The sequence below is a fragment of the Petaurus breviceps genome, unplaced genomic scaffold (genome assembly GCF_028583685.1).
Source record: "Petaurus breviceps papuanus isolate PSGF00001 unplaced genomic scaffold, PetGlider_PUasm1.0 175, whole genome shotgun sequence".
Classification (NCBI taxonomy): domain Eukaryota; kingdom Metazoa; phylum Chordata; class Mammalia; order Diprotodontia; family Petauridae; genus Petaurus; species Petaurus breviceps.
Window position 1 is genome coordinate 10,609,346 of NW_027185764.1, and position 21,474 is coordinate 10,630,819.

A 21,474-nucleotide genomic window follows, 5' to 3' on the forward strand; every position below is an offset into this window, starting at 1 on the left:
CAAATCCCTCCAGTATGTTTGCTAAGAAAACCCCAAATAAGGTCATGGTCAGTCAGACAGACTGAAAAAAGTCGGTAACTGATAAGAAAAAAGTTGCATGAGACTGATTTGTACTTAAAACTTCATAAAACTTTAATTTCCCTCTAGTTTGTCACCACTATTTCTGATGAGGAATAAAGATGTTTGTATTGTTGTTGTTGGTTGCCCTTCATTCTGGAAGAGGACCACAACATCAGGAAGTGATGCCATGACTTGAGAGTAAATTGGATTTAAGTGAGGCAGGGCAAAGTCACCAGCCACGCTTTTTTCTCCAGAGCCATCTGTGTCGAGTGGTGAGATATGCATCAGGATCACAGGAGATGGTCCCCAAAGATGTTTGTGTCATTACTTATTGAAAATGGTTAATCATTACATTCTGAACTTAAGTGACCATTTCAGGATACCATGAAATTTTTCCCTACAGTAGGACAATTAGAATGAACTCTGAGACTTTAGAGATAAAGATCTGTATAGGCACCACAAAAGTTCCAAACCGTATAATAGTTTAATTGGTTGACCCTTTAACTCCACCCTCATTTTACAATCTATATATTCCTTTCAGAATTTATCAGGGAATTACAACAGCACTTGAGCTGAGGTTTTAAGAAGTAAGGCACAAAGAGAGACGAGGAGAAGAGACAGAAATAATAAGCTGACTACAGAGCATGACAATGAACATCATCCCAAGCTTAAGTGCTGGAACCTGGGCGCTGTTTGTTCTCTTCCTGACTCTCTTGTTTCTGTAAGTGACAATATTTTTTTTCCTTTTACAATTTATCAAGGGATAAGACCCAGCTCCTTTGTGACTGTCACAGGACATTTAATAATGATTGTTTTCTAGTGTCTCCTACTCTTTGTATAATGTACATAAGAATATATCTGTTATTTATGATGTCTGTAACTGAAAATTCTTATCTTTCTTTGTTTATATAAATGGATTGATATTGTTTGCTAGAAAACGTACTAAGGGAAAGGTATAAACTCTTTGATCAAAGGTCATAGTGTCTTTTCCCAAAAGAATAGACTTGGTGCTTATTTCTTTGGTATTGGTCAAGTAATTTAAAAGCAGAAAAAACAAACTTTCTTTCTTAAAGAAAGAAACCTGAGTTCATGTCAATTTTCTCTTTTTCTTATTACCTTTCCATTTTTCTTCTTTATTTTATTTTTCAAAATTTAAAAGGTATTTCTTTATGTTCAAAAAAATTGCACCTGATTTGCTAATGCTCATCTTGATGAAAACACTGCAGTCTTTTCTATGATGTGATTTACAGGGATTCTGTATGGAATATTTTAGTGTTTGCTTTTTCAAAGACTTTGGGGGTGGTAGTGTCCCCAAAAGTTGAGCATTCCTGTTCTGCTCCATCCATTGTGTTTAACTAATCACTCTTCTGGAAAGGCAGGGAACTAAAAACTGGTCAATGTCATGGATACATGTCAGTGATGGAAGGTTTTCTGTGCAAAAAATACCAGTTGATCAATTATGTCTAGTGTTACAATCCCACAAGCTAATGAGACCCAAGGTTTGTAATACCAGTAGAACAGGTAGTGAATCAGCTGCAGGTATTGCAGCACCCCAAACTTCAACATGTGCTCTCCTTATTTTTTAAGTCTTCTGATGGCTTCAAGATCTATCATTTAATTATGCTCTAGAGGAGATAAACATTTTTTCTTAGGTCTTTGTTTATATCCTTTCATGTTGAGACAGTGGTCACTGCTAAATGTTACAGGAAAATTCACAGAACTTCACAAATTTTCCTTTTATTTTTTCCTGTAGACCATGAATCATTCAAAAATTTCCAGGATATAAGTTGATATTCCTATGTCCCTTGTGTACTATGAGTTTCAAAATTCCCTGTAATAGAAAATAAATATTCTCTATTTAGTTAGTTCTCCACTTGGATATAAAAAATGACCAGTTAGGTACAAATGAATTTGTTATTGAACAGGGAGATAGTTTAATATCATGATCCCAATACTCAGGTTTCTCTCTTAGAGTTATCAGAAAAAACCAGAAAGTCACAGAAGTGGTGAAATATGAACAATAGATGCCATGGGAACCTTCTGCATTCATGCCAAAATTTCAGTGAAACTGTTTGCTTAGGAGGCTCCTAGCAAACTGGAATGCAAATGCATTCTATAGAGAAAGGGACTTAATTTAGATCATTCTCTTGATGTTTATTTACCTATGTGACCTTGGCCAAGGATATTAAATTGCTGAGTCTGAGTTCCTTCATTTATATAATGAGGGGACTCTGAAGATGTACTCTGAAGCCTCCTAAAACTCGAGAATCTATCATCCTAAGTCCCATACTGGAAGTGAGAACTGCCAGTGTGTGATGCTTTGAGCCATTCCTGTCTGAGGGTAATGATGTATTATAGTATTTATAGGAGCATAAGATATAAAACCTAGGAAACACCTTGTGGATTATCTATTATCATTCCTTCATTTCCTCCCTCATTTGACAGATGAGGAATTTGAGATTAAGACAAGAGAAATAGCCTGCCTAAGAAGTCAACCCAAACCAAATGTAATATAAAATAACATAAAATGGTATAGTATGTCTATGGAACATCATTTGACAGATGAGAAACTTGAGGTTAAGAAAGAAAATTATCCTGCCTAAGAATACAAAACAACAGAACACAAATGTAATATAAAGTAACATAATATGATATTGTTGATTTATGGAAGCTACTACATTGAGGTTATAATCAGCAAACAGATATGCTAATCAAGAAAAGAAGGGAAACCATAGCCTAGATAAGGAAATAATATAAATATTGAATATAGAGAAGATGAATGGTAAAGCAACCAAGGTCTTTAAAAGTGTATTAGAAACTACTGTAAAGTCATAACTTAATGCACTGAACCTTAGAAACAACAGCCATAAACTTACCCCATACTTCAGCCTATGTTGAAGTAGAATCAACTGAAGTAGCATACAAATACCAAGGAAAGAAAATAATATAGTTTTCCTGCAGGCTTGCTAGAAATTTTTACCATATTTGAGCCCATATTCTTTCCTTTTTTCTTTCTTTTTCTATTTTATGTAGGTGAAGTTTTGGTGTAAGGGTATAACCATTCTGATTTTGCTATACCTCATTTCATAAAGTTCATTCCTTATTTTCTTGTGTATATCAACTATAATTATTGTGGGAGATTCTATTATATTTGATTATGATAAGGTGCCATGAATAGTTTAGCTAATTTTGAATAAAATATGTACCTTATTTGTGCTTTTTAAAATAATGAACCAATGAAGATATTTTTATGTGTATAAGTAATTTGAATATCTTATGCTGATTTCTGTTTGATTAAAAGTTATATTCAATTCTGGAACTCTTACAATGTGTTGGGGCATTGCTTTCCAAAATATTTTCTTGATTCTAAAGTTCCATCAACAATGTATTAGAGTATCCTAGTCTTCATAACCCCATCCAAAGTCAATATGACCTTTGTGAATCTAATTACAAGGTTCTACAATATATTCTGGTTTAGGACAAAGAATTCAAAGGCATCAAAAAATGGAAACATATGGGTCACCCCAGCATCTACCATCCTGATTTGGATTCCATTGCTTAACATCCTTATCAATGTAATATACCTTCAGCAAGTCTGTCTTCTTATTCAGTACAAAAGTCTTTGAGAAATTAAAGTTGTGGGCCTCCTAAAGCATATTGGATAGGTACATGATGAGCTTGAATATGCTGCAGTATATAATGAAATAAAGAAGAAAAGAAGTTAGGAAGGAAAAAATTGAGGAAAGAAGGAAAGTAGGAGGGGGTGGCCAGGTAGCAACAGTGAGTAAGAGCACCGGCCCCAGAGTCGGGATGACCTGGGATCGAATCCAGGCTCAGACACTTAGTACCACACCCAGAAATAACTGGCCATGTAACCTTGAGCAAGTTACTTAACCCCAATTACTTTTTTTGAAAGAAGGAAAGTAGGAGGAAACATACAGGTAAGAAAGAAAGACTATTTCAAGCATGTACTATATTTCAGGTACTATGGCACACACTTTAACAATGTACTCATTTGATCCTGACAACAATCCTGAAGAGTAGTTATTATTATCCTCATTTCACTACTGAGAAAATTGAGACAAACAGAGGTTAAGTAGCTTGTCCAGCATCACACATATACTTAGTGTCAAAAGCTGTATTTGAACTAAGGATTTCTTCTCTCTAAGTCCAGTGTTCTATCCACCAGATCACTTAGATCTGAAGAAGCAGTGGCACGAGGATATCCTGAAAGAGGTTTCTTACATCTCTCCTCATCCTACCACGATTACTGATTTTTTATGTCTGGGTGCATAAATCCTGTTTGTAATTAGCCATGAGTATATTAGACATATTAAAGAGATAGCATCCAAAATGAAGGGGTGAGAAAAAGTCATTGAATTTAATTTCACAATTGAGAGATTGTTGCTGCTGCCATTGGAGGAAGTAATTTCAAATGAATAATGAGATCATAAGCCAAAATGCAAGTCAAGTAAGGCTAGCATAGAGAGGATCACAGATTCAGCCCCCAGCCCAGGGTAGAGTTTAGAGGGGGAATCTGAAATCATAACCCAATCTGAAGTAGACCAAGGATACCTAAGCAGTGAACCAAAAAGAGAAGAGTAGTATAGATACGTATATATACACGCATACAAACATATGTTCATACACAACATACATACATATGTCTATGTGTGTGTATATATGCATGTCTGTCTAGCTATCATCTATCTATCTATCTATCTATCTATCTATCTATCTATCTATCTATCTATCTATCTATCTATCTTTCTACCTCTCCTTGTAGAAAATTACAGATTGTCCACAAAACCAATTAGAATTTCTAGAAGAAATTATGCAAGGTCTAAAAAGAATTAAATTAAAGTGGTATTATAAATTAATTAAGCCTGACAGAGAAAAGAACTGGAAAAGAAATGAGTGGTCCTGGAGGACACACTTGGAAAGAGAATTAACTGTTTGTCATAAAGGGTACAAAATCTTATCCAAGTAACTGCTTACTTGAAAATTAGGAAGGACAAACACAAGATAATAATTCTATGAGACAAGAAGAAATATTAAAACAAAGCCAAAAGATTGAAAAAATGATATAAGGTCTCACATATAAAAAATTACCCAGAAAATAGATCAAGGAAAAAAAAATCATTTAAGGATCAATAGACTACTTGAAAGCCATGAACAGAAAAAAGAGCACAGGAATCATATTTTGGGAAAGCAGAAGAGAAAATTTCCCAAATTTCATTCAACTTGAAGACAAAAAAAAAATCAAAAGAATTCACCAGACAAGAATGGAAAGAGATGCCTAAATGAATTCGCTAGACAGTTCTGGAAAGAGATGTCTAAATGGAAATGCCTAGGAATGTCAGAACCAATATCCAAAGGTTCCAAATCAAAGCAAACTATTGTAAATGCTATGAAAGAAAGAATTTAAGTAAAAGTAGCTACAGATAGGACCTTATAAGATTTAGCAGCTTATATTAAAGAAGAAGAGAGTGTGATATATGCTGTTCTCCAAAGCAAATAACATACACTTAGAACCAATAGTGACTAACCCAGCAAAACTGAATTTAATTATAGTGGAGGAAAAAGGACTGATGGAGAAATAGAGAAATTCAGGAGCCAAGATGGCAGACTAAAAGCAGGAACTTTCTTGAGTTCATCCCCTAATCACCTCTAAATATCTGTACAAAATGACTAAACAAATTTTAGAACTACAGCGCCAACAAAATGACAGAGTGAAACACATCTAAAGCTGAAGACAGCCTTGTAGGCCCACAGGAAGGGTCTATCACACTGGCTGGGAGCAGAGTGCAGGCCTGAGAGGGCTGCTCCGGAATAGCAGGAGAAGGACTCAGGGAATTGAATCACTGACAACTGTGGCAGTTTCCAGACTTCTCAACTCACAAATGCCAAAGACAGAGTAAAAGGTCAGTGGGGAAACTCTGCTGGATATGGGTGAGAGAAGAGCACAATATGACCCCAGGCCCTTGGTGGGAAGGTAGCTGTAACGGTGGTGGCAGCAGCAGCAGCAGTGGCAGCAGAAGCAGCAACAGTGGCAGCAGAAGCAGCAGCAGTGGCAGCAGAAGCAGCAGCAGTGGCAGCAGAAGCAGCAGCAGTGGTAGTAGCTGCTTCCAGGAAAATCAGGTCCAGTGATGGTTTGGGGATAACTGATCAGAGGGCAATTGCTCTTGCTTTTCCCTTCTTGGATATGGGTTACAGTCTTGGGTAGCAGTCCTGGGGTGAGGATCAGTACTCCCATGACAGAGCTTAAGCCAGATGTGGAGAGGGAATTCTCATGGTCCTGAGGCAGAAAAAATACTTATGGTCGCTCACAGACCAGAGAATAGACAGTGGGAGGAGCAAATATTTTTCCTTTGATCATATCACCTTGGAAGAACTGAAAGTTCACAGGTGCCTAGAAGTAGCTCTGATGACAGTTGCACAAAACCCCAGAAATTTAGGACAGAACACTCTGCACTCTGGAAGTGTAGTCCTATTTTGGGAAAGTACTCAAAAGTCAAGTAATTGGCTGGGGAAATGAGCAAACAGAGGAAAAAAATCAGACTACAAAATCTTTCTTTGGTGACAAAGAAGAATGAATCATATAACCAGAAGAAGACAACAAAGTAAAAACTTGTGCATTAAAAGTCTCCAAGAAAAATATGAACTGGTCCCAGGCCTTAGAGGATCTCAAAAAGAATTTTGAAAATCAAGTAAGAGAAGTAGAGGAAAAATTGGGAAAAAATGAGAGTGATGCAAAAAAAATAATGAAAAATGAGTCAACAGCTTGCTAAGGGAGACCCCCCAAATACTGAAGAAAATAACACCTAAAAATTGATTAACTCATATGGCAAAAGAGGTCCAAAAAACCAATGAAGAGAAGAATGCCTTAAAAAGCAGAACTGGTCAAACAGAAAAGGAGGTCCAAAAGCTCACTGAAGAAAATAATTCTTTCAAAATTAGAATGGAGCAAATGGAAGCTAATGACGTTATGAGAAATCAAGATAGTATAAAACAGATCCCCAAAATGGTAAAAATAGAAGACAATGTGAAATATCTCATCAGAAAAACAGCTGACCTGAAAAATAGATCCAGTAGAGATAATTAAAAAATTATTGGACTACTTGAAAACTATGAACAAAACAAGAGCATGATCAAAAAAATCTTGTAGAAATGAATCATGTAAACTAAAAATAAACATAAAATTTAATTTAAAAAAAGAACATAGGGATCATCTTTCAAGAAATTATCAAGGGGGTGGCTAGGTGGTGCAGTCAGTAGAGTGTTGGCCCTGGAGTCAGGAGGACCCGAGTTTGGTCCCGGCCTCAGACACTTAACACCCACACAAAAATACTAGCCGTGTAACCTTGGGCAAGTTACTTAACCCCAGTTGCCCTCCAAAAAGCAAAATAAATAAATAAAAAGCTCAGACCTGAATAGAAAATTTGATGTTCAAACATAGGACTCAAGAGAAGCATAAAAAAAGGTAAAAAAAAGAAATTATCACATTATCCCTGATATTCTAGAACCAGAGGGTAAAATCAACATTGAAAGAATCCACTGATTGCCTCTTGAAAAATATCCCCAAAAGAAAATTACTAGGAATATTATAGAAACATTCCAGAGTACCCAGGTCAAGGAGAAATTATCACAAGCAATCAGGAAGAAACAATTTGAGTATGGTGGAAACAATCAACAGAATACAAGATCTATGGGTTTTAACATTAAGGGATTGGAGAATTTGGAATATGATATTCTGGAGGTCAAAGGAGCTAGGATTAAAACCAAGAACCACCTACCCAGCAAAACTGAGAATTATACTTTAGGGGAAAATATGGATATTCAATGAAATAGAGGACTTTTAAGCATTCTTGATGAAAAGACCAGAGCTTAACAGAAAATTTGACTTTCAAATATAAGAATCAAGAGAAGCACATGAAAAGGTAAACAGGAAAAAGAAATCACAAGGAATTTATTAAAATTGAACTGTTTACATTCCTACATGGAATGACGATATTTGTTACTCATGAGACTTTTCTCAGTATTAGGATAGTTGAAGGGAATATGTGTATATACATATATATGTCTATATTTATGTATACACATTCACACTTATATATTTGTATGTGTATGTGTATATGTATGTATATATGTATGAATGTTATGTGTGTATATGTATATATGGACAGAGGGCACAGGGTGAGTTGAATATGAAGGGATGATATCTAAAAAATAAAATTAACACATGAGAGAGGAATATATTGGGAAAAGGAGAAAGGGAGAGATAGAATAGGGTAAATTATCTCACACAAAAGATGTAAGAGAAAGCAGTTACAATGGAGGTGAAGAATAGGGAGGTGAAAGAGAATGAGTCAACTTTATTCTCACTGGATTTGGTTTAAGGAGGGAATAACATACACACTCAATTGGGTATCTTATCCTATAGGAAAATGGGAGGGGAGGGGGATTAAGGGGGAGGATGATAGAAGGGAGGGCATGGTGGAGGAGGGGATAGTCAGAAGCAAACACTTTTGAAAAGGGACAGGGCCAAAGTAACTACATATGTATAACCTGTATTGAATTGCTTATCTTCTCAATATAGGTAGGTGAAGAGGGAACATGGGAGAGAATCTGGAGCTCAAAGTTCTAGAAAACAAATGTTAAAAATTTTTTACATGTAACTGAGAAATAAAATATGCACGCAATATGGTATAGAAATCTATCTTGTCCTACAAGAAAGTAAGGGAGAAAGGTGTTAGAGAGGTTCATGAGGTGGCTGAAGAGAGGGCAGACTGGGGGAAGGGGTAATCACTATGCTTGCCATCTTGCAGTGGGGATTAGGCGACAGATGGGAAGAAAATTTGGATCCCCAAATCTTGTGGAATTGAATGTTGAAAACTAAAAATAAATAAATAAATTCTGAAGGAAAAAGGGGGAAACAACACCAGCAAAAAAGAAATAGAGAACTTCTAAGCATTCTTGAAGAGACCAGCTTAAAATAGGAACTTTATACTACAGACTTATGAGTAAAAAGACATATTAAAAAGTGTGCAATTGGAAGAGGCTAGAAATGTCTTTTAGGGATGAAATCTTTGCATTCCAGTTGGGTGAGACATAGAATACAATATCTCATAAACACCATAAGAGCCATAGCCAGATGAGGTCATAGAAGAAGCAAATGAGATTGAGACCTTGGAAGTGATTTTTGTAAAGTTCTGATGATCCTACAGGAGAAAGGAAAGGGGGGAGGGAAAATATAGTGGGGAAGAAAATAAAAGGAATGGGGAGGCATATATCATAATTAGAGGTGAAAGCAGAAATCTATATAAATGAGGAAGAATGGGGGAAGGGTTTAACTCAAACCTCACTTTGAACTGAATGCAAAGCAAAGTGAGCAGAACCAGAAGAATAATTTTTATTGTAACATTTCTTAATTGATCAATTTTGAAAATCTTAGAAGTCAGTATCATAATGATTACCTATCATTAATGGATCCAAAGGATTGATAATTTAGAATGCTGTCCATTTTCTGACAGAAATGAAGGAATAGCTATGCAGAGGGAGACATGCATTTATGGATACAGACAATGTGGGGATGTACTTTATATGACTGTTACAGAGGTTTGTTTTCTGTTTTCTTGTGTGTGTGTGTGTGTGTGTGTGTATGTGTGTGAAGAGGCTAAAGGGAGAATGAGCCAATGCTTGTTAATATAAAATTATTGTGACTTATTATTTTTGCTTTTGGGAGGGGGTAATTGGGGTTAAGTGACTTGCCCAAGGTCACATGGCTAGTTTTTGTGTTAAGTGTCTGAGGCAGGATTTGAACTCAGGTCCTCCTGACTCCAGGGCCAGTGCTCTATTCACCGCACCACCTAGCCACCTCTAAAATTGTTATTTTTAACAAAAAAGTCAAGCCACAGCTTAGAAGGATACTGAATAGTGATGATTCAGGGACTAGAGTTTGAGGTAAAGATGAAAAATAAGATTATGAAAAATAAGATGTGGAGAGAAAAGGAATTATAAGATGTGGTCAGATAATGCAATTTTAGAAATCATGAACCTAGAAACAGAATATTTCAGGTGATAATGAAATCAAGGCTGTGATTATTGCTGTATGTGATTGATGGGAAATGAGTGAATAGGTATTAGGAGTTGAGATTAAGGAATAGGGAGATCAAGGTGTTTTGAGGACTATCTGTGTCACCTGGCATAAGGACAGTGTTAGATTGCAGAGGAAGAGGGAGCCAGTGTCTGAAGTGCTTTAAAACAGAGAAATATAATCCACTGTGCAGGTGCTCCCAGAATTAGATTGGTAATATTTATCTGGCAAGATTAAAACTCAAAGGAGAACGGGTTGGTAAATAATGCCTGAGGAAGGGTCTGAGAGTGGTAATAAGGAGCAAAGAAGGACTGTACTGAGGCCCACACTAGAATTAGTATATCTGAGGGCATGAGAATCCAGGAGGTGAAGGGACATGTGTTGATAATAGAATGCAGATCCAGAGGACACAATAGAAGAGGTGGGCAGAGCTAGATTGTTGTCTGAGAGGGGTCAGAGTAGGATACGTAGAGGCAGGAAATAGAGGCAAGGGAAGTTGGTGATTTTTGCTTAGGCATGTGGGAGCTCTCTATCAGATGGAAGGGTAAACAGTAGGAGTATGCTAGTCATAGCAAACAGTAATTTCTCTTTCTAGTATCAAGGAAGGAGTGCTATTAGGAATGATGTAAATAGCTCTTCTTGCATATAAAGTCCTAATGGTAAGAGGTATTATATTTTTGGTTTTAGGGTGGGTCATTAAGCTCAGTGAAATATATTGGAAACTGTGATTGTGATGTCTGGTGCTCTGGTTCTAAAGGTGAGTTGTCTGTGATTGAGGCACCAGAGTTAGGCAGGGTCCTGGAGAGGAGGGCTTCATGTCTGAGGCTAATGTTCTGAGCTGTCTTGGTTGTATGTAAGGTGCATTGACCATGTACTGAGCCTAGTCGGGCAACAGATTCTCAGTCCTAATCACAGTACAATAGAGTTCAGCTCTTGTAATGATGGAATGAGTCCAGGTAGAAGCGGGAGTATAATCCAGTAGCAATGTTGAAGATGGTTTACTTGATGTTTGCCAAACTTGAGTACACCTAATGTGTTGTCTCAGGCCTTACTGAATCTCAGGTAGGACTTCAAGGAATCTCAGCTTAGCCTTGTATTGTTTCAGGTTGCTCATTGGAGTCATGAAGTATCTCTGAAACTGCCCCCTCGGCATCAGGATCTGAGTGAACCAAGCTTTCCCTCAGAGTTACCTTTTATAGCTCCTCCCCTTGTGATTACTGACAAGTGGACTGCATCATCTTTTTCATTGGTCTTGGCCTTGGCTCTAATCTCTTTGTATTTTTTTTCCTCACTTTACAGATATGGGACCTGGACACACAAGCTCTTTAAGGACCTGGGAATTCCGGGACCAGCCCCTCTTCCTTTCTTTGGCACTTTTCTTTCTTATAACAAAGTGAGTTTCTTTCAGTTCTCCTTTTACTCTCTTTGTTCAGTGGAAAAAGCATTTGCTCATGATTCAGGACACTTGGGTACAAATGCCAGTTCTGATGCTTATTCCCTATGTGATGTTGGGGAAATCAATTATTCTCTTTAGGGCTCAGTTTCCTCATCTGTAAAAAGAGAGGCTTGGACGTTCAGCTTGAGCTCTAGGATCTTCTAATTCTTTGTAAGATCTCAGATTTCTCAAAGATACGTTATAGTGCACTTGCACTTTAGTGTTATAGGATGGAGTGTATAAAAAGCATTCAGGCCCTCTTTTCATTGGACAAAGGGTTTCATTAACAAGCCTTAAGGACTCAATGTTTTACAGTAAATTCTGCCTGAGCGGTTGTCAGCATTACTAATAATCTCTGGCAGATTTAGCCATTGATTCAAAGGAAATTTCCTTTTGGTTTCTGTACCCTCAATCTTTTAGGGGATGTGATTAGACCTGTGATTTAACTGGCACAAATTTCCCAGGTGAGTTAATGGCTATTACCACCTGACTTTTCCCACAACTTTTACCCTTAGACAGTTGTCTACAACATCAAATAATTACCTTGCCTAGGGTCGCACAACCAGCATGTGAGAGGCAGAATTTCAGTTTTGAGGCCAGTTTTGAAATATCTTTATACCTTTCCACTGACTACATAGAAACATTTATCTCCAGATGTTGATACATAGATAAGACTGACTATGAGAAACTTTAGATCAGAAGACGTATCGTGTGCTGGAAAGAACTAGAGTCCAAAGACTCGGACTGATGGGTCAGTGGCTTAGTTTGGCCAACATTCACCTTTTTTGTCCTTCAGTTTACTGATTACCTCATCAGTTGTTGTGAGAATCAAATGAAACACATTGACTCATAAGTATATATGAAATAGCTTTAGAAAGTGTAAGATACTATTAAATGCAAAAGGAACTTTTTTTTTCTTTTTGGAGGGAAATTGGGGTTGAGTGACTTGCCCAAGGTCACAAGGCTAGTTTTTGTGTTAAGTATCTGAGGCCAAATTTGAACTCAGGTCCTCCTGACTCCAGGGCCAGTGTTCTATTCACTGAGCCACCTAGCTGCCCCTAAAAGGAATTTCTTAAAGTGTTTCATCATCATAATTATGTTAGCAACAATCTTTTAATGAACATCTGTTAGTCATTTACTTTGAATGATATTTTGTGAAAGACATTAAATCAAGGATACTTAACATGTGAAATATGAATTTTTTGAAAACTATTTTTAGAAAAATTGTTTTCTTTTGTAATGCTATGTGTTTTATGCATTTTAAAACATCATTTTCAGAAGTGGTGCATGGACTTTTCTACAGCACTAAAAAGGTCTCTGAAACTTAAATTATTAAGAACCCTTGAACTAGTGGAAATACAAAGATAAAAAAGTCAGTGGCAGGTGACCCCTTGAAGTCTGTTATCTAGTACAGAGAATGACTTATATTAAGATACTTGTAATTGAAAGGAGAATATAGTGAGGGTATATCAATTCATTTTATTTGGCATCTACAATGTTTTAAAGGCACTGGGTTACAAATACAGTGAACAGAACAATCCCTACTTCAAACAGTCTTTCATAGCAGAGGAGAAAGTTATTAGAGATAAAATCAATAGAGCAAGGATCCTGAAGAAATCTCTTTCTGCTGGGGAGATCAGGAAAGACTTCATGAAAGTGACCACATTTGAGTTGTATCAGATGTCAACAAATAGAGATGGGGGTGGGCAACAACTTCCAGGCAAAGTGAAGAGCATAATAACAATAGCAAGAAATACAATTATTTTATTTTTAATTTCCTTACATAAGGTATTTAAAAACATTTTTCATCTTAAAGAATTTATACCAATATAAAATGCTTTTTTTGCAGGGTTTAACATATTTTGACATGACTTGTTTTAAAAAATATGGGAAAATCTGGGGGTAAGTATTCTAAGTATCTTTCCTTTAATACCTACACATTTCAATGGTCAGTCACTCATAGCTCCCACTCAATTACATTTCTGAAGGTAGAGGTATTATAGATCTTTTTAGTGCCACAGAATTCTAGTTCAAGCCAAAAGAATCATAACACATGCACCTACTATGATATTATCCTGGGTCATGGATTCTCTCCCACTAACATGCTTAAATTTAATGATAAGAAGAGATCTTCATTGGAATTATGTTTGGACAACTACACATTAGTACACAGATGGGTAGAGCACATGTTTGAAGCTATAAGTATGAAGGGGACACATGTAATTAAATATGCATATACACACATAAGCGAATATATGTACACACATATATAGATATATGTATATACATATGCACACATATATACATACACACATACATGCATGCATACATACACCTCATGTCAGCAAAACTGTGTACCCATCCATGTCCTTTGCTGATGTGATAGTGCTACTCCATTAGACTTATTCCCTGCCAATCATCTTCCACCAGGTTTTTCTTTCTTATGTTTCATCTTGGTTGCTTTGGAACACCAAGATTCTAAATTCTATCTTAAACTCTCAGGAGGGTAATCTATTGATTGGTTTTGGGAAAGCATACCATGCTAGCACACTTTTTGTATTTTCTTCATAATCATGGGCATCCATTCTTGTAACTTTATATGCAGATATCCACAATGCTTCATCCTGAATACTTTCCTTATTCTAATCACTTCAGTTATGTCCCAGGTCCAATCCAACTAAATTTTCTATCACCTATTGCTTCTGTCCATCAGAGAACTGCCATCCTATCATCTACCATCTTTCTTACACATCTATAAACTTTTCTACCAGGTTGAATTATGATTCCTTGCTTTAATAGAAACCTGAAGCTCTCCTGAAAATACCATATTCCTTTCAATGCTTTCTCTTGTCTCCTACTCTCTCTACCCAATACTCACAGAGTTAGAAAATGGAGAAGGCAAATTCCTTAATCATCACTATTGTTTCTAGATCATTCTTTTTTTACTATACCCTAAATATTTGCCCTTTGTTATCTGCTCTGCTCCAAGTAACTTTCCCGACTTTTTCAATGACTTTGGTGCTGGGTTCACCATCTTCTCTTCTATGCACCCCCTGCTCTCGGCTACAACACAGTGTTTCGTTTGATATTCTGACCCTGCAAGTCCTCAATCTCTACAGTTCCAAAGAGTTCCTTTGCTACTTCCAGCCAGCATGTTCACACCTTTGAATTAATAATCTCACCAATACCAAAATCTTAAATTGAAATTGGACAATTTAATTACAAATTTATTTGCTTTGATCTAATCTGCTCACTCACCTAGTACTTCTCTTACCATACGTGGTGGTCCTTGGCCTATTCCTATTTTCCTATTCTGCTCGCTCCTCTTGGGTTTTATTTGACCCAATGCTTTGCTATTTTAATGCTTTCTTACCTCCTCTCCCAGCATCCTTCAAACACTTTTCTTCCATCAATCCCAACTGCCACACCTTCATTCTAGGCTGAATCCCAATACCATATTTCTCTGCTTCTATTATAGGACAAAAGAGAATCATGCATAGAGAAATTGGGTCAGTTTGACCCCATTCAAATTCATAGTACATAATTTTAGTTGGGACCCTTGGCGGCACAATGAATAGAATGTCAGGCCTGGAATCAGGAAGACCTGAGTTCAAATTCAGCTGTGGACATTTACTAACAGTGTGACTCTGAGGAAGTCTCTTAACCCTGTTTCTCTCAGTTTCCTCATCTGTGAAATGAATTGGAGAAGTAAACCACTACAGCACATTTGCCACATTTGTGGGGTCATAAATACTTGCACATGACTGAAATGACTGAAAAACAACAGAAAGATTATATCGTTTTTACTTATTTTGAAAAACATTTTCCAATTTCATTTTAATCTGGTAACCAAGAGTTTTAAAGTGGCTTTCATATCACCTATGAGCTTGAAACTTCTGATATATATGGTTGTCTATTTTTATAGCTTCATGCATTAAATCCAACTTCTTTTTCTCCCTCTTATTTCTGATTTCTTCAGCTTCCTGGAATTTTCAATTCCATCTCTACAACATCCCTCAACTCTCTTTTATAATCTTACTGGTACCACTACCAATACTAGTACAAGTTGTTATTATCACTCATACAGAATATTTTTGTGGCTTCCTGACAGGATTCTTCCTGCTTCCACTCTCCTTTCAACTTGGTGCATTTAAAGATTATTTATTTTTTTAAATATTTATTTTTTTTCAACCTTCATTAAAAATTGAGTTTGGAATGCTCTCCTTCTCTCTAGTCCCTCCCTTATCCATTGAGAAGGCAAGTCACATGATATTAATTATATATATATATATATATATGAAGTCATGAGAAACATTTCCATATTAGCATATTCTGAAAAAAAACACTACAAGAAAAATAAAAGGGAAAAACAATGTTCATGAGTTGTCCATTTGAGGGTCGATGGAGTTTTTCATCATGAATGGGTCCTCTGGAATTTTCTTGAATTATGTCATCCATCCTTAATATGGTTACCAGAATAATTTTTCCTGTGTCTGTTAACCTTCACATATGTGCACAAAAGTCCTCACTGCCTTTCTATTGCCTCCTAAGTAAAATTCAGAAACTACTGGCTGATGTTCAAGATTCTTCCTAGCATGTTACCTCCTTATCTTCCCAGGCTTTCCCCCTTATAGCCTGCCGTATCCCCTTTGTCCTTTAGTGAAACTGGATGACACTTTGGTTCCCAAACACACTAGCCACTGTGACTGCTCAGGTTGTGTGCTGTCATTGAAATGTCCTCCTCTCTTCCTTTTCCTGTTGAGGACCTGACCATTCTTTAAAGCTCAATTCAAATGTCATCTCCTCAATGAAGCTATTCCCCTTTCCCAGCATACCACTCAAAAAGAACAATAACAATAAAATCTACCCTAAGATTTTCAAATTGTTTTACATATGTTCTTTTATTGGATCCATACAACAGCCCTCTAAGGTTGATGCTATTCTTTTTCTCATTTTGCCAATGACGAAAGTGAGTCTGACTTGCATGGGGTCACAGAGTGGGAACTGTCTGAGGCAGGATTATAGTCTTGGCACTATTTCATAAATATTCTCTGATGAGTTTTATTTTAGTTTCTTGGTTCACTTCCACAACTCAAATTAGAGAAAATATAAGGCAGCAGCAAACTAATGGCCATCAGTTTATAGTTTCCACTTGCAACCTCTGTTTCCAACAGTGCAACTTGGTGACTGATGTCATTTGTTCCATTTGGGGCTATAGGTTTTTTGATGGCAGACAACCAGTACTGGCCATCATGGACCCAGAAACTATCAAAACAGTGATGGTAAAAGAGTGCTATTCTGTCTTCACCAATCGTCGGGTAAGTGACAGTGGAAAAGTAATGCTGGCAGCAATGAGTAAAGCATGCTAAAAATGTTAAAGGTCACACAATTTTTAGGCCATGTCTAAACAGTAGCTTCACTATTTACATTTTTGCAGAAGCCAGGGCGGGCACAACCTAGCTGAGGGCAATGAGGCAAATGGAGGCAGAAGGCAATTTTTGCTGAGCTATTTGAAGCCCCATCAACATCTCTTGACCCCCAAAATCTTGGGAGTGGCAATGCTTCCCCAACAACTAGAATTGCTTATAATGCAGCCCATAGGACCATTATTAGGGGGAAAGGTCACTGAGTAAAATGGGCCTGCTTTCCTCTTCTCCTAAGGCAATGTTGACCTGCTTCCAATAGACAGATGGGCACAGGAGACATAGTCCTGGGTGTACCCCCACCCCTCCTTTCCTACCTTTGGCCAGGCATTCCCAATCATGATCCTGCAGAAAAATCCTATGCAGGAAGTACTGGCTGTCCCCATCAATTGTCAAACAATTATCTCACATGTGACAGGTCAGTCAGAATAACTAAAGCAATTGATCCCATGAGGAAGAGATAGGAGGTGTTATATGCCTGGCAGGTCAAATTATCACCACTACCACTACCTACACACCGCTTCACATCAGACATTGTTGGGAGACAATCTAGGACATGGCACCTAGGACCCCTGAGAATAGCAATGCTTTTAATGTAGTATACTAAGCCATCATTCTGGGAAGTAACCTCTGTAGTCATGCAGCCTGGAAAATGCTCCTTCAGGTTCAACTGTCACAGCTTTAAAGGACCCAGAAAATACATTTTCTTGACCAAAGTGTATGGACTATAAAGGGTCAGATAACAAACTATATATATATATATTCATTCATTTATTTGATTTTTGTAGGGCAATTGGGATTGTGACTTGCCCGAAGTCCCATGGCTAGCAAGTGTGTCAAATGTCTGAATCCGGATTTGAACTCAGGTCCTCCTGACTCCAGGGCTGGTGCTCTATTCATGGCACCATCTAGCCACACCACAAACTATAGATATTTAAAAAAGAATTAGTTTTTATACTAGAAAGTACAATAGACCTCTACTTCTGGTTTCACAACTCAATAAAAGAATGGTTTTGCCTTTTACCGTTTTCTCCTAGAGGGCTGGTCCAGTAGGGATTTTGGAAAATGCTATCACAATTGCTCGAGATGACCATTGGAAGAGGATTCGAACAATATTGTCTCCAACATTTACAAGTGGAAAACTCAAGGAGGTAAAGAAATGGAAATTGATCAGATTCTAGAAAACAGTCTAACAGAGAGTAAACAAAATAAGTTCCCTTTTCTCCAATTAAAGCCTTATTAAGCGACCCCCAAATTTGAGATTTCCTATCCGGGAATATTTTGTTTCTTTTTTTTTTTTTGTGATACAATGGAGAAAACACAGTCACTAAAGTTGGAGAACCTGATCTCTACTCTCACCTCTGATGCCTATTACATGGTGACCATTGGCAAGGCACTTAACCATTCTGGCTGCAGTTTCCTCTTCTTTAGAATGAAGTAGCTTAACTAGATGGCCAAGAAAGCTTTTTCTTACTATAGATGTATGCTGCTTGACATTCATAAAAATGAATTTATGAAATACCATTGTGCTTCTTCTGCCTTAGGAAATCTGGTTTATTTTGCAATTGACTTTTACATATGTAATTATTGTTATTTGGCCTTCAGATGTTTCCCATCATTAACCAATATGGAGATGTGTTAGTGAAAAACATGAGGAAGGAAGCAGAGAAAAACAAGCCTGTAACTCTGAAGGAGTAAGTATGGGGCAGCAGCTGCAGGAATCTGAGGGGCAACAGGACACTCTGCTTCTCTAAGCCTCTCTCCTGCCATCTTTCCTCAGAAACTGAAGCACCCACTTTTAGAGTTATTCTCGTCTTTTTAATTAACAAAGCAAGTGTAAAGACAACGTAGTGAGTTCTTTCCCTCTGAGGATAAGCAATTTGGGGAAATCATTGACAATTGGACTCTACTTTTGCTCCTTTTTCTTCATCTTTTAATATTCTGAACTTCCTTTAGTCTGGCTTCCAAATTTTTCATTGAGCTAAGCCCTTGAGAAACTTTAAAAAAATTCTTCAAAATTACTAATGATCTTTTTTACATCGATGAAAGCATTTTAACCTCTTGTTAAATTTCTCTTCCAGAAATTGTATTTGACTTTGTGCCCAAGTTGTATTTTCCTTTGAGACTTTGCTTGTAGATTTTTTGGCAGCTATTTCCTTATGGATTTGTGTTTTGAGTATTTCTGTCACCATAATAAGTTTTTATTATGGAATTCATTTTGTCTGTTAATTTCTTTTCAGCTTCTTGACTTTAGACTTTATGTTAGGTCCAGGTTGCACTCATTTTTGGAGAGAGTATCTGGGTTGGTTATATTGCAGCTTTTTTGGGTTATTGATTGTTTTATTATGCCAGGCTCCAAGACCAACTCATGCTGGTAACTTACAGGCTTTTGATGCCCTAGTTGGTCCTTTTTTTCTTTTTCTATTTTAGTTTACATCATTCATTTCCACAAAATTTTGAGTTACAAATTTTCTCCCCATTTTCCCCCTACCCACCACCCCAAAACAGTGATCCCACTGAATATCCCCTCCTCCAATCTGCTCTCTCCCATATCTTCCCCTATGCCCCCTCTGACTTTCCAGTAAGGCATGGTGGATCTCTGTGCCCCAGTGCCTGTATATCTTATTTCCCAGTTCCATGTAAAATAATAATAATAAAATTTTAAACATTTGATTTTAAACCTTTGAATTCCAGATTCTTTCCCTACCTCCTCATCACCCACCTACTGGGAAGATAAACAATTCAATATAGGTTGTACATGTGTAGCTATGCAAACATTTCTATAGTAGATATATTGTGAAAAATTGACTATATTTCCCTCCATACTATCCTGCCCCTCACTTGTTCTATTCTCTACTTTGATCCTGTCCCTTTTCAAAAGTGGGTGCTTCCAACTTCCCTCCCCCCCAGCCTGCCCTACCTTTCATCTTCCCCCCTCATCCAGTTCCCCCCTACTCTCCTGTAGGGTGAGATACCTTATTTAGTGTATATGTCATTCCCTCCCTAAGCCAAATTCATTGAGAATAAGGTTGACTCATTCCCTTTTGCCTTTCTGTTATTCCCCTCCATTGTAACAGTTTTCCCTTGGCTCTTCTATATGAGATAATTTACCCCATTCTATCTCTCTCCATCTCCTCTCATTATATTTGTCTCTTACCTCTTAATTTCACCTTTTAAGTATCATCCCTTTCTATTCAACTGGTCCTGTGCCCTCTCTCTACGTATACCTGTACACATATATACACATACATATGTATTCATATGCCCATTTACCCTCCTATGTAGGCATATATGTATGTACACACACACACACACACACATATATATATATACACACATTTCTATTCCCTTCAACTATTCTCATACTGAAAAAAGTTTCATAAGTTACAATTATCATTTTTCCATGTAGGAATGTAAATAGTTCAACTTCTCATGTGTCTCTTGCTTCTTATATCTGAATGTAAAATTTGCTATTCAACTCTGGTTTTTTCATCAAGAATGCTTGAAAATCCTCTATTCCCCCATTGAGTGACCATATTTTCCCCTGAAACATGATACTCAGTTTTGCTGGGTAGGTTATCCTTGGTTTTAATCTCAGCTCCTTTGATCTCTGGAATATCATATTCCATACCCTTCAATCCCTCAAAGTAAAAGGTGCCAGATCCTGTGTTATCCTGATTGTGTTTCCATAGTATTCAAATTGTTTCTTCCTGGTTTCTTGTAATATTTTCTCCTTGATCTGGGAACTGGAGAATCTGGCTATAATATTCCCAGGAGTTTTCTTTTTGGGATCTTTTTCAGGAGGTGATCAACAGATTGTTTTAACCTTTATTTTGTCCTCTGGTTCTAAAACATCAGGGCAATTTTCTTTGATAATTTCTTGAGGGATGATTTCTAGGTTCCTTTTGATCATGGCTTTCAGGTAGTCCAATAATTTTTAAATTATCTCTCCTGGATCTATTTTTTAGGTCAGTGGTTTTTCCAATGAGACATTTCACATTGCCTTCTATTTTTTCATTTGTTTGGATCTGTTTAATAGTATCTTGATTTCTCATAAAGTCACCACCTTTCATTTTCTCCAATCTAATTCAGAAGGAATGATTCATTTCAGTGAGCTTTTAAGATTCTTTTTCCATCTGGAAAATTTGGCTTCTTAAGGCATTCTTTCCTCATTGGCTTTTTGAGCCTCTTTTGCCATTTGAGTTAGTCAATTTTTTAAGGTGTTATTTTCTTCAGTCAGGTTGCTGACTCATTTTATAATTTTCTTGCATCATTCTCATTTCTCTTCCCAATTTTTCCTCCACTTCTCTTATTTGATTTTCAAAATCCTTCTTAAGCTCCTCTATGGGCTGTAAGCAGCTTATTATTTTCTTGGAAGCTTCTGGTGCAGGATTTCTGACTTCACTGTCTTCCTCCTGTTCCATGCTTTGATCCTTTTTGTCCCCCCAAAAATATCCCAA

At 37.0% G+C, this 21,474-nt stretch overlaps 1 protein-coding gene across 2 annotated transcripts in view; it reads left to right on the forward strand.

Annotated features, from left to right (window-relative positions):
* The first annotated feature begins 704 nt into the window (after nucleotides 1-704).
* Nucleotides 705-21,474, forward strand: part of LOC138159036 (cytochrome P450 3A24-like) — a 44,244-nt gene continuing 23,474 nt past the window's right edge. The window contains exons 1-6 of one of the 2 annotated variants that reach the window (XM_069085379.1): nucleotides 705-781; nucleotides 11,456-11,549; nucleotides 13,441-13,493; nucleotides 16,810-16,919; nucleotides 18,068-18,165; nucleotides 18,620-18,708. In XM_069085379.1, coding sequence (XP_068941480.1) covers nucleotides 705-781; nucleotides 11,456-11,549; nucleotides 13,441-13,493; nucleotides 16,810-16,919; nucleotides 18,068-18,165; nucleotides 18,620-18,708 — 521 coding nt within the window. Of the gene's footprint in view, nucleotides 782-11,455; nucleotides 11,550-13,440; nucleotides 13,494-16,809; nucleotides 16,920-18,051; nucleotides 18,166-18,619; nucleotides 18,709-21,474 lie in introns of both variants that reach the window. The other variant, XM_069085378.1, reaches the window with a different exon arrangement.